This window comes from Cupressus sempervirens, chromosome 5, assembly GCF_028749045.1.
Source record: "Cupressus sempervirens isolate cs-2001-9-10 chromosome 5, ASM2874904v1, whole genome shotgun sequence".
NCBI classification, from domain to species: Eukaryota; Viridiplantae; Streptophyta; class Pinopsida; order Cupressales; family Cupressaceae; genus Cupressus; species Cupressus sempervirens.
In genome coordinates this window covers 65,345,721-65,359,339 of record NC_143122.1, presented here as the reverse complement: position 1 = coordinate 65,359,339, position 13,619 = coordinate 65,345,721, and the positions used below count along the sequence as shown (strand labels likewise).

At 36.6% G+C, this 13,619-nt stretch overlaps 1 protein-coding gene across 14 annotated transcripts in view; it reads left to right on the top strand.

The window, feature by feature from the left end:
* Nucleotides 1–13,619, top strand: part of LOC149554565 (uncharacterized) — a 227,159-nt gene that overhangs the window by 42,835 nt on the left and 170,705 nt on the right. For 9 of the 14 annotated variants that reach the window (XM_089828619.1, XM_089828615.1, XM_089828614.1 and 6 more), the window contains exon 2: nt 8,688–8,820. In XM_089828619.1, the coding sequence (XP_089684745.1) occupies nt 8,692–8,820 (129 nt within the window). In that variant the 5' untranslated portion in view covers nt 8,688–8,691. The remainder of the gene's footprint in view (nt 1–8,687; nt 8,821–13,619) is intronic. The other 5 variants (XM_089828618.1, XM_089828613.1, XM_089828620.1 and 2 more) reach the window with 1 other exon arrangement.

Below are 13,619 nucleotides of genomic sequence, written 5' to 3'. Positions count from 1 at the left end.
CCGATAGGGGTGCAGAGCATGTTATTGAGCTCAAGGAGGAAGCCAAACCAGTGATGATCACTCCCTATCGCCATCCTAAGAAACATAAGGATGAGATAGAGAAGGCAATTAAGGAGTTGTTGGAAATGGGGCATATCAGGCCTAGCAAAAGCCCCTTTGCTTCAGCTGTAGTTTTGGTGAAGAAGAAGGATGGTACGATGTTCATGTGCATTGATTATAGGGTGTTGAATAAGAAAACATTAAAAAACAGATATCCCATTCCTCAGATTGATGAGTTGATTGATGAATTACATGGAGCATGCTTTTTCACCAAAATAGACTTACGGTCTAGATACCATCAGATTAGGATGAGGGTAGAGGACATTGAGAAAATTGCTTTCCGATGCTATTATGGTCACTTCAAGTTTTTGGTTATGCCATTTGGGCTAACCAATGCACCTGCTACCTTTCAGAGTTGTATGAACTAGGTGTTCAGGAGATAGTTAAGGAAATTTGTGCTTATATTTTTTGATGATATCCTGATATACAGTGGGAGGAGCACTTGCAACATTTGGAGGAGCACTTGCAGCATTTGGAGGAGGTATTAAGCAAACTTGAGAGTGAGACCCTTTATGCCAAAGAATCTAAATGTGAATTTGGCATGACAAAGTTATTGTACCTTGGGCACATCATTAGCTTAGATGGAGTGAGGGTGGATCTAGATAAAATCAAAGCTATAATTGAATGACCTACCCCTACTAATCTTACCTAGCTCAAGGGGTTTTTTGGTCTATGTTGTTTCTACAGGAGGTTTGTGAAGGGGTTCTCACAGACAATAGCTCCACTTACGGATTTGACAAGGAAGGGAGCCTTTGTATGGATAGAGACAGCTCAGAAGTGCTTTGAGCACTTCAAACAGTTGATGACATCTTGTCTAGTATTAGCACTTCCAGATTCCTCCAAACCATTCGAGCTTCAATGTGATGCATCTGGAGAAGGGGTGGGTGCAATTTTAATGCAGGAAAAGCATCCCATTGCTTTTGAGAGCAGGAAGCTAAGGGGAGTGGAGAAGAGCTACTCTATATATGACAAGGAGATGTTAGCCATAATGCATGCGTTGGCCAAATTCAGGTCTTATCTGATTGGAGGTAAATTTGTGATTAAAACGGATCATAACAGTATAAAATATTTCATGAGTCAGAGAGATCTTAACGATAGGCAACAAAAGTGGATCACCAAACTACAGGCATATGATTTTGACATCGAGTATGTTAAAGGGAAGAAGAATGTAGTGGCTGATGCACTTTCCAGGAGACCACATGTATACTCCTTAGTTGAGATTTCAGCAGATTGGAGGGACAAAATAATAGTTGAATATGCTAAGGATCAATGGGCAAAAAGTTTGATAGAGGGATCTGTACAGGATGATAGATATGTGGTGGTTAACAACCTTATCGTGTACAAGGATAGGATTTATTTGGTACCTTCGTCACACATCAAAGGTACTATCTTGAGGGCATTCCACGATGCACCTATGGCTGGACATCTCGGGTTCTTCAAAACATACCAATAGATTCGTGAGAGGTTTACTTGGAGAGGACTCAACTCAAGGATGATGTGCAAAGGTATGTTAGAGAATGTCCCGTTTGCCAGCAAAATAAAGATGAAGACACCCCTCCAGCTGGATTATTACAGCCTTGCCCATTCCTGAGAAGAAATGGGAGAGTATTTCGATGGATTTTATCACAAGCCTACCCAAGGTGCAAGGTCGAGATTGTATTTATGTGGTGGTGGATAGGCTAACAAAATATGCTCATTTCTTTGCTATTACAACTACCAACACAACAGCACAGGTGGCAGACTTGTTTTTTCATGTGGTGTTTAGGCTTCATGGGATGCCTAAGAACATAGTCAGTGATAGGGACAGTAAGTTTCTGAGTTTATTTTGGCAAGAACTTTTCAGGTTGAGTGGCACTGAGCTCACACCTAGCACCAGCTATCACCCACAAACAGATGGGCAGACAAAGATTGTTAATAAGTGGGTTGAGGGATACTTGCGGAACTATGTGTCAGGACAACAGAAGGCTTGGATCAGATGGCTTTATTTAGGTGAGTATTGTTATAATACTACCTACCACATGTCGATCAAGATGTCTCCATTCATGGCATTATATGGGTATGAAGCTCCTAGCTTTGCAGATCTTCTTTTCGAAGATAGTTGGATAATGAGTGCATGGAATTGGTTACAGGACAGCCAGGATATTCTGAGATCACTTAAGGAGAATATTCAACAAGCTCAGAATCAATAGAAGTTATATGCTGACCAACACAGGGTGGAACGCAATTTTGAGGTTGGGGATATGGTAAACTTGAGACTTCAGCCCTATAGGCAGTCTACACTGAAGAAGAGTGGAGCAGAGAAGTTGAAACCAAGATTTTATGGGCCGTTCAGAGTTGCACGACGCATTGGCGAGGTGGCATATGCGCTGGAATTACCAATAGATAGTAGGGTGCCTAACGTGTTCCATGTCTCCAGGCTGAAGAAAGTAGTTGGTCACAATGTTGTTCCATCTGCAGATCTGCCCCCTCTAGATGAAGAGGATAAGTTGATATTGATTCCTGAGCAATCATTGATACTAGGGAAAGAACATTCAGGAGAAGGGTCATCAAGGAGTACTTGGTGAAGTGGAAGAATCTACCAGTTGAGGATGCTACTTGGGAAAATGAGCAGATATTGCAGCATCCAGAGTTGACATTGCTTGAGGACAAGCAATTTTGGGAAGGGCAGATTGTAATGTCCCCTTTCTAGAATTCATAGCATGATGTGTTGTTAGCCTATTTCCCCATGGTCCCATAGGCTAACCAGGACATCAAAGGGACTTAGAGGCCATTTGACCTAGACAGTTTCAGTTGCAGGTGTGTCTGAGGGGTTTTGAGGTAGTTTTGGGCATACTACTATTTATAGTAAGTCATTTTGGATATGATTGGACATCCTATGGCAGCAACACGTCGATGGTAAATGTTTAAAATCGACAAAAAGATTCATTTATTATTGATATGATTTATTTTGCATTAATAAAGCCATTTCTATAAAGTTAAATTTAAATATTTAACTTTGTTAATGCTTAGACTATAGTTCGTGGGAAATATTTAAATAAAAGAGTCCCCTTTATTTTATAATACATATAAGACATAAGTTACATAAAGGGAGTTATGTTTTATCCCACATTGACAAAACGAAGGCATTGGTTTTGTGAGAACATTATAAAAGAGGTGGAAGAGCTTCCATTGAGATATGTTTGGTTGATTGAAGAAATTACTTGTTTAGTTTGGAGATAATCTTCCTGGGGCTTTGAGGACGAAATCCCTCTCAGCCATTAATCTCCACGATTTTGCAATATACAGTCTGGGGGTTTATTTGGTGCTTGCAAATCAGAAGACTAATATGCAAAGTGGATGGTGAATAGTGAATTGCTACTGTGCGTGAACAGTAAATTGCTACAGTGCGTGAACAATAAATCGTTACAGTGCATGAACAGTAATTTGCTACAGTGCATGAAAAGTAATCCGCTACAGTGTGTGAACAACAATCCGCTACAGTAGTGTGAACAGTGAATTGCTACAGTGACATGATCATCCCTAGCAGCAGCTGAGAGCAACCATACAAATCTGCAATGCAGTGACTGGGACACCATATAGTGTTGGAGGTGCAAAGACAAGGTTCAGATATGTTATTGTATTCTTAAATATCTTTATTATGCTGGAGCAAGAAATTGGTATGCAAGCAATGTGCTACTCTTACTTATTTTTGGAATCGAACTAGACATTGTTTGTTAATGACTTAATTCAGAACTGCTGGTGCATTGAATGATAGTTACATCTGCTGTTAACTTCAATTTATTCAGTAATAAAATAAGTTTGTATACTCTGGATCCTACTTTATTATATACACTTATATTCTATCTTAGTGAGTAGCAATAAACGAACATATACATTTGCCAACTGAGAACAAATCAGTAATCAGCTTGTTAGTAAACTATTTGACAAAATTTCAGTGAGTGAAAGTCACTAAAATTGGTCCATAATTGGGGGTTACTTTATAAATTAGAAGCTTTGAAACTTTTGAAAAGTTCCATAGAATAGTTGAGCATGAAGTAGAATTCCATATTGGCATGTTGAGGGCTGATAATGGTGGTGAGTTCACATCAAAGGTGTTTGGGAACTATGTGATTAAAAATGGGATAAATAATCATCTCATTATGCCTCACACTTAACGAAATGGACTAGGTGACAGGATTAACAAAGTTGTGATGAATAATATGGTTCAAGCAATGTTGTATTTTGAAGCAATGTATAACAGTGTTACTAGCCTCGTACTCGGCCAGGCCCAAATCAAGCTCAGACTCTGACTCGGCGTCTAGACTCGACAATTATGTATCATTTATCCAATTAACATCAAATACACAATAATTGAGAGAAATAGAAGCTACTTTGCATACATCCACAACTATTCATAGATCGCAAGTGTATAAATGCAATTTTTTGAAAGAAATTACTTAAAGTTAAGCTAAATAAGATAATAGAAATATGGTGTCACTGTCAAATGTTTATAATATTCATGGAATATACAATCCATTCAATCAAAAGTTCAAGACCTATACCAAAATAAAGGCTCATAGTAGCCTATGTCCTACAACTACGCCTAAGATAGGTCATGGAAAACGCTAGAGCCATCATCTCTCCTTGTGTGTGAAGTTGAACCTCAGTGACATGCTCATCATGATCATCCTCCTCATCCTTATAATCCTCATCATCAAAATTGGATCCATCACTCTTGGCCTCAGGGGCTTGCACTGGGTCTCCTTGTCCTCTAGCCTTCTCCACTACCATTGCCATTGCCACTGCCACTGCCTCTTAATCCACCTGATCAACCCACTCTGTAATGCCCCCATTTTAGCAGTTGACCAAGTGTGTGTGCGTTAGCCTTGTTCTACATGGTCCCGAGGGCTAACGAAGGGTTTAATGGGATCCTGGAGTGTTTTGGCCTAGTCATTTCCAGTTTGGGCCAAAACGAAGTTGATTTACTCAGTTTCAAGCATACTTACTATTTTTAGTAAGTCGGCAGGACACAATGCAGGTCAATTTTGGTGATTGGATTTGATACTCCTCGGTGAGAGCTTTTCGATGAGCTATCACTCGCATTATTCGGAGTCCGATTGCTAATACATTTTAATGCCTGAAGTTTTATTAAAGTAACGTCTAATTTAATTGTAAAATATTAAAGTGTTACTTTAATATTTATTTTATGGAGATGTGTACCCAAGGGAGACATAAGGGGTATTTTAATATATGTTTTATATATTACACATCTTTTATCCCACATTGCCCATATGAGTTGAGCGGACCCTTGGAAATAGAATAAAAGGAAGCATTTGTGGCTTCATTAGAGAGGTTGAATATGAGAAGAAATTGGTGTGTTAGTTGCAGCTCCGTTCTTGGCATTTGAGGACGTTTATCCTCTTTTGTAACATTCTAGACGTCATTCCTTTGGGGTTTGGCCTTTGGAATTCTTTGTTATCGGCTTCATTATCAGGCAGTTTAGTTGCATTTCCAGCTACAGGCAGATTTGGTATTTTGCTCATATTTTCTTCACTACTTGTCCGACGCTTATGCTGCTTTTAGGGAATGATATTACGAAGGTAGTGGACTGATTGGAGGACAAAGTACTGTAGCAGCACTATTCATGCGGCACTGTAGCAGCAAGTTAGAAAGCATGGGCTGGAGTATTATGTCAATAATGCTGAAGTAATTAGTGAGTTGATAAATCTGCCATGTATTTGGTTTAATGAATTCTGAAAATAACATTTTATTGGTAGCAGTTCATTTCCACTTTGCATAGTATTGTAGTTTCTTTCTTGTTTATGTTGTATGATACCAATTCCATGCACAAAACACAACAAACAAATAAACGTTTAATTTCCGGAGTTATAAGGGGTTTAAAACATTAAACGGAGAAATAAGAGGTTGAATGCAAACTGTTTGACATAATTCCTTTCAGCTATTTGGTTTAGTTTTTTGGGACATTCAGGGGTGCCCATTACACACTCCAAGTTTTCATCACTGAAGACAGGATCATCAACTTCCAGCTTCAATTTGACCTCAAATAGCCAAGACAAGTTGTGCGAGATAACACTGTTGAAGGCATGTTGAATCTTGAAATTTGGCTAAGCCTAGTATTTTTTGAAAACCCCCAAAATCTAGAATCTGCATTTTAACTCCTATGAAGCTGAAACCTATCTTAAACATCCTGACAGTATTTATACAAATATAACTTAAAGTATAAGAATACTTAAATGTTATATTTGTATAAATCCTCCTGCCCCTGACCTGAACTTTTTAAAATTTTTTGTTGGCTGATGGCAGAGTCCAACCAGCAGGACTCGGTGAGTCAGCTGCCGCGGCAAGTTAGCCATGGCTCGGTCAAGACTCGGCCGAGTCTGAGTCCAGAGGTAGTTTGCCTCGTTTTGCTCGGCTCGCCTTGGGACTCTCTGAGTCCTGTAACGCTGATGTATAGAAATAACTGCTTTATTGATTTGAGAGGTGTATATGATAATCTCTTAGAAGATATGTAAAGTAGTGGTGTCTGAATTACAAGAGGTCGCCACACTTTGCTCTTCTTCTTTCAGCTTTGTGCTATGTGCAACTGTATGTACAGCTGTGTGAGGAAATGTAAAAATGCATTTGGCATTTAGAAGCTATAGAGGTTAGAGAAGAAGAATTGAACTGTCTCCAAGATTTCAAAAGCCATATCATCGTTCATTCTCAATACAATAAAACCTTTTGGTATCTGATATTATCAGAATTGCGGATGTACTTGTATTTAACATTTTTTTTGGTTCCCTCGGATTTTTTTTTATGAGAGATTGGACACACCAAAGCAAAGGGGAATGACATAAAGCAAACACTAAATTTTATTATGCCTCTTAAAGCTTTGGGTCTGAGTTTCTGCAAAAACATTGCAATCTAGAAAAGATAAAGACTGTTTAAGGGCAGGTGACCATTTCAAGGGAATCCTGATGGATTTGTATGCTGCCATCATCACTGACATGTTTGAAAGGGCTTTGTGTCAGCAACAGGTGTATGCCAAAATTTCAAACTATCTTGGCACCTTTACTTTTCAAAACTTATTTCCCAATGATTTGTATGTTTAAATTGTTGGTTTGTGTTAAATGTCAATACAAGTGAGGCATGTTCATTCTATTGTAAATTAAATTGGTTAGCTTACCACAGAAAAAAAAAAATTTTTTTTCATGGACATCATAATGGCATCTCTGATCGGTAATAGGGTGCTTGGCCTTAAGATCATGGTTGAAAGCCTAAGCTTATGTGGAGTACTTTTGTTGTCAATAGTATAGACCACGAGCCCTTTGATTGAATTGCAAATCGTACTGTTCCTGTATGTGCAATTGCTGTCTTGTGATATTGTCTATTTTGGTTGATTGGTAATTGTTTGTATTTGTAGTAATCAGTAAAAGAAATCACATACATCATAATCAACTGTCTCAGAAATATGGAGCCACAACCTGAGGACCAACCATGCCAAAACAAATAGAGAAGACTCTATAGCAAAACTGAGAAATCGTAAACAAATTCTCAGTGGGGTGACTCTGTGACCCAACCCACAAAATACTCTCATTCATATGTACTTCAACTTTATAAAGTTTACAATAAGGCACTGATCAGGCCAGTGACAAAACAAACCAAAGATTCTATATAGAGCATGCCAGATGAAATAAAGTAAAAGGCACAGAGTAAAAAACAGGACTGAGACTGGAATTTAAAGCGTTAGCCCACTGTTGAATCCGGGATACCCAGACATGGTCGAATAGGGCTCTTAACCCAATAATCTTGCAATTTGAGGTGCTGGCTCTTTGCTTTGAAGTCTTCACTGTCAGCATCACCCTGAGCATCTCCAGCCTCCGGCAACAAACGTCCTGGATTCTCTTCCTCCTGAAGAGACTTCTTAAGAACTGTCCCCGCAACATAAGCCTCTGTCCTCCTAGATTCAATGTCACTTTGGGTAATCCATATGATGAATGATCTCCAATTCCCATTATTACCCTTTACATCCCTCTAGTCACCATCATCAATCACAAAGCCCCTACCTGGAATAGCCCTGGCCACCATTGATGTGAGCACATACAGCCATTCCTCATTTACATGGCGAAGCACGAGTCTTGGGATATTGTTACCATAACATTTATGCATGGGTATTGGAGAAAATTCGCCCATTCCTATTCCAGTGGAGCAGAATGGTCCAAACATTGCTTGTCATGTTACTTTGTCATCTCAGCAAAGTGGACACTTGTCTCCCTCATAATTTGTTGTGCTGGAAATGGCAGTTGTTATAATATGAGTAAAACTGTGCTTAAAGGTGGAAAATTTTAAATGTTTGTTCTTCACACCAGTTGCAAAAGCTAAGTGCAGGAATCAAGGTCTCTAAAAAGTCATTCTTTTCACAGATTGTGTATTTTAGAAAAGCAAATTACTTTCTATGTTCTCTTTTCTCCTGTAAGGCTTTTGGAGATAGTTTCCTTTTAATACAACTGTGCTAAAGATGTATTCATATAAACTGAAACATTGCATTATTTTAATTCTCAAATTGTTCTATTTTATCATTATGTGATTCAGTTTTGTGACTATTGCAGCAGGATGGCAGACAACAATGTCAATGAAACAGCTATTGCCGGGAGAGATGTGGGTGAAAGTTCTGATACTACTATTGAGATTAAGATAAAGACACTTGATTCACATATTCACACTTTACGGGTTAACAGAGATGTAAATTTTCTTCTCCATATCTTTAGTGTGATTACTTGACAAGATTATATAAATAGTACAATTGTTTCGTAAGAAAAGCATGGAGATTGAAATATTTAAGTAATTTTTTGATAATCTGGAATGAGTATTTTAGCTCATATTTGGAGTTTGCTTGTTTTTGCTGTAGATGTAAATTAATCTTTGATTGATGAAATTTGGGTTGTAAGGGCCCATGATTTATCTGAAAGATGATATATACAGTACATCCGTCAAGTGTTTAGCTAGTAAAATATGAGTGTGTGATTCAAATATAATAATGTTTTGAGCATAACTTATCGAACTAGTATTTAGTTTGTTGTTTGGAGTTTTTTTAGTGTTTTAGATTGTCTTTTGTTAGACAACACAAAATAGAACACCATGCCAAGATAAACCTTCCTTCAAATTTAGATTGGAAGCTCCTCAGAATGATAAAATAACCCTAGATCTATGCTATGAACAAAATATTTTATAAACACTGCAATTTTTTCAGGATTTTTTACTTGAAGGAATGTAATGTGCCCTTTTTGAAATAGGACTTAGTAATAAACAATAATAATAAAATTAAAATATAAAAGAATAAAATAAAAATATAACATAATTAAAATTTCATTAAGTTCAATGAATGGTCAAAAGGCGTGAAATGGAAAATTGACTCCCTCAAACATGAGATATAAAAGGAAGAGGGAAACTTCATTTGAAAGGGGATATAGGGGACAGAAGAAAGGATGGAGGATAGGAATTAAGGAAGTATTATTGAAAGAAGATTGGAATGGGAAGACAATAAGGAGGTGACTATTCCAAGGGGCAGCTAGGATGAAGGGTTGTGACTGTTTCAGAGGGTGATAATTATGGAAGGTGATGCATCTCTCAAAGTGCAGAATGAAGAGCTTTGACTCTTTCAAATGATAGTAATTGTGAAAAGTTTTGATCATTGCAAAGGGTAGACATGGTGAAGAGGTGTGAAGGTTTTATTTGAGGAGGACACCTGAGGGTGATCAACTTGGCTAATGATATATTATTTTCAAAGGCATCGATGAAGATTGTTGACTCATTTCTAATAAAAGGTGGTGACCATTTCACCAATAAAGGAGGATTAGTTCCGAGCATTGAATGATCACTTCTCAATCCTTACTCATGAATCCACAAAAGAAATCATCAGTTATCAAATCAAGAAAACAATCAAATTTCAAACACTTTATCAAATCAACATTCATTCACCAATGCATCAAACAAAAATTTATTCTATCATCATGTTGGAAATTGTTGTCATTGTGATGCCACTATTAGGATTCAATTGTGTAGTTTTTGAGTCGAACTCATTGATCCATGTTTCATGGATACTGGTTCACAAGAACCCATCTCTCATGAGCTTGAATGGAACACTTGCACTCATTGCATTTGGGTGATGCTCATAGAGGTGAAGCATTGGGCCTTCTCGGGAGGTAACTCATCTCAATTCACTGCAACTCAAGCATGCTTAACCCCGTGAAGTTTCCTGCAAGGTTAACCCCACTTAGCGTCTATTCTAATTTGCAAAACCTTAAATAAGTGTCGTTCCTTATGAACCATTCATCGTAGAGCCTCTTTAGCTCATCAATTGATTAGTAGGAGATATTTTCAATAGTAATTCAAATTGTGATATTGCTTTCAGGATTTAATTGTCATTGAACCGTGTTTCATGAGTAGTGATTTACAAGAAACCATCTCCCATGACAATAAATGGAACACTTAGCACTCACTTCATTTAGATGATGCTTATTGAGGTGAAGCATTGGTCCTTCCATCCAAGTGATTGTTACAAGATTCAAGAAGAATTGGCAGATTAACAGATTTCCGGATGATTGATTGATTAACAGAGGAACAAATGTGTTCCTTATAAAGAATTACAAGGACGTTGTTTCTAAAAGAAACAACGTAGACTGAAGACGGAATTAGAAACAAAATGAGAGACAGGATAGGAAACATTCCTATCTGGACTGAAGACAAAAGAGACAGGATAGGAAACATTCCTATCTAGACTGAAAGACGGACTACAGACAAGTAGTTGACTATTATAGAAAGTACAAGATATTATCTTAATAGTGATGTTCACAAGAACTCCTCTGTCACGAGAATGAGTGGAACACTTAGCACTCGTTATAGCTAGGTGATGCTCATCAAGGTGAAGTGTTGGGCCTTCCTGATAGGGCACCCATAGCATTACAATTCCAACTCAATAAATTTGATTCAACAAGTTTGGCAAAAAATCTACATAGCTGAATCTTGACAGCAATATCACAAATTTGACTTTGTCTAGAAAATATGAACTACTTATCTATTGATGTGCTAAAGGGCACCATCATGAATGGTTTATAAGGCACAACACTTGCTAAAGATTCTGTAAATTGGAGCTAAGTGGGTTTAACCTTGGAGGAAATTGTGGTTTAGCAAGCTTGAGTTGGAGTTGTACTTCAATGGGTGACCTCATGAGATTGCTCTATGCTTCACCTCTATGAGTATCACCTAGATGCAATGAGTCCTAATTAGAGATGGGTTATTGAGAACTTCTACTCATGAAACATGGGTCAATGAGTTTGACTTAAACAAAGACAATTGAATCTTGGTAGTAATAGCACAATTTGACTTGTTGTGGAAGATATATCCTACACACGCACATGTGCGAGAACATTTCTTTGGTATGGATACACACGCACATGAGAATATGTCTTGGATGTGGGCCAACATACACAAACAAACATAAACACATGCACACAACAAAACATTTCTTGGATACGATATTGAGAATGATTTTTTTATAGATATAATACTTGGAGTTTTTAAGGGCCCGTAACCTTGACACTAAAGGACAACACTCTGGAAGTTTAAATCTAGTAAAATATAAATGGCAAAGGGGAAGCACCAACTAGGATAATAATTATACCCTAAAAAATCATAAGCCTATGAGGAACGAATGACGAAAGCCATTTACGTTTTAAAGATACACCGAATAGGGCCCACATCTAAAACAAGAGAGCGGGCTGAGGAATAATACTAACTAGCAAATGGGAGACCAACTTGACCTTGCACTACTCTTCAATTCTCTTGCACAACCAGCAATACAATATTAGTTTGCACTACCTCATCTAACTAGGGCTTAATCACACTTGTTGATTGTCTTCATCAAAAGTCTTAGTTGCACATTCTTTTGGGAGGTACACCTATACAATATGTCTGTGTATAACATCCATCCATCCATCTGTGTATATATATATATATATATATATATATATATATATATATATATATATGTGATGTCTCCACTTTAAATAATATTTAGCAATAAATAAAGATTAAATAATATAATCTTATATAATATTAAAATATAAATTAAAATAAATAATTAATAATAATATAATTATGATATAATGCTCTAATTAGATTAAACTATCATAATTACAAGATAAATAATAATAAATAATGATTATAAGGATAAAATATTAAAATATTAAAATTACTAACAATAATAATATTATTAGAGTATGGAGATAAATAAATGAATTTATACTAATTAAATATTATAATAAATTCTATTAAAAGATATTATAATACATACTAAATATATTATATCAATCTTATATAAAAAGGAAAATGACAAATAGGCAATCTAAAATGATGTTTATATGCCCATCAGCAATAACATCAACAGTATTCATAATACATATCCATTCAGCAATTCTTCCTCTCTTGGCATTTGCATCATCCAATCAGGGGGGTTAAAATACAGTCAGCAATAAACAGGATACAACAATCATTCTTTCCAATTACTATACAGTCAGCAATTAAGGAACATAAAAATCCACAGGTTCTTTGAGACTGATCAGGGGCAATATAATTTGTATTCCCTCTCAAGGCATACTTGAAATAGTTGTCAATATATAACGCAGAAGTTCATATGACATTCACATCAGACAAACATCACAAACAGCGATGCTTATGTTGGTGATCAATATAGCTCTATATTCTATGATACATCATTCTCTGGCAAAATCATTAATATAGAGACTTTCATTCTACCCTAGATTTATTGGTCCTGTCTGAATAGAACACACTACAATAGTCATAGACACACAGCTGAAAAGCTAGACTGATTCTAGAAGAAGGGAATTCATGAGGATGAGAAACATCACTTCTATCACAGAAGATTAACGTATATTATCATTGATTCGATAAGATTGTGTGATTGATATTACAATAGTAAGAACTTGTCCTTACCGGCAATAATGAGTGGATACCGAAATTAATAGGAAAACATTTATTAACTTAAAATAGTCTTAGAGCATAGTTCTGTTCTTGCAGTGATTATAGGGAGTGTTACAATTCATCTAAGCAAGAGGCACAATGATATGTTTGAGAAGAATAGGTTATGTGAGTATGTAGCGATTCATAATAAGGAAACGGGTGGTTAACAAATAATCACTATACAAGTAAGTTATGAATTGTCTATGTTGTGAAGAGATATGTTCCGTCATTGTCCAAAAGGTGCAACTTGTTGTCTAGTGAGGTATAAGAGGACATCTTTCAATCATCGAATACGGGGGAGACATATAACAAAATATAAATATTGGTGGAGAGAAGAAGATGAATGGATCAGCAATAGAAGCGAACAAAAGTACACAATACTAATTAAACATCAGCCTATTCATACTGTTAAAAGAGTTGTCAGATAATAATAAGACTTATTATACATACTTCCTAAGTACATCAAGAAAGATCAGAGACAATACCATTTATTGGGAGGAAGA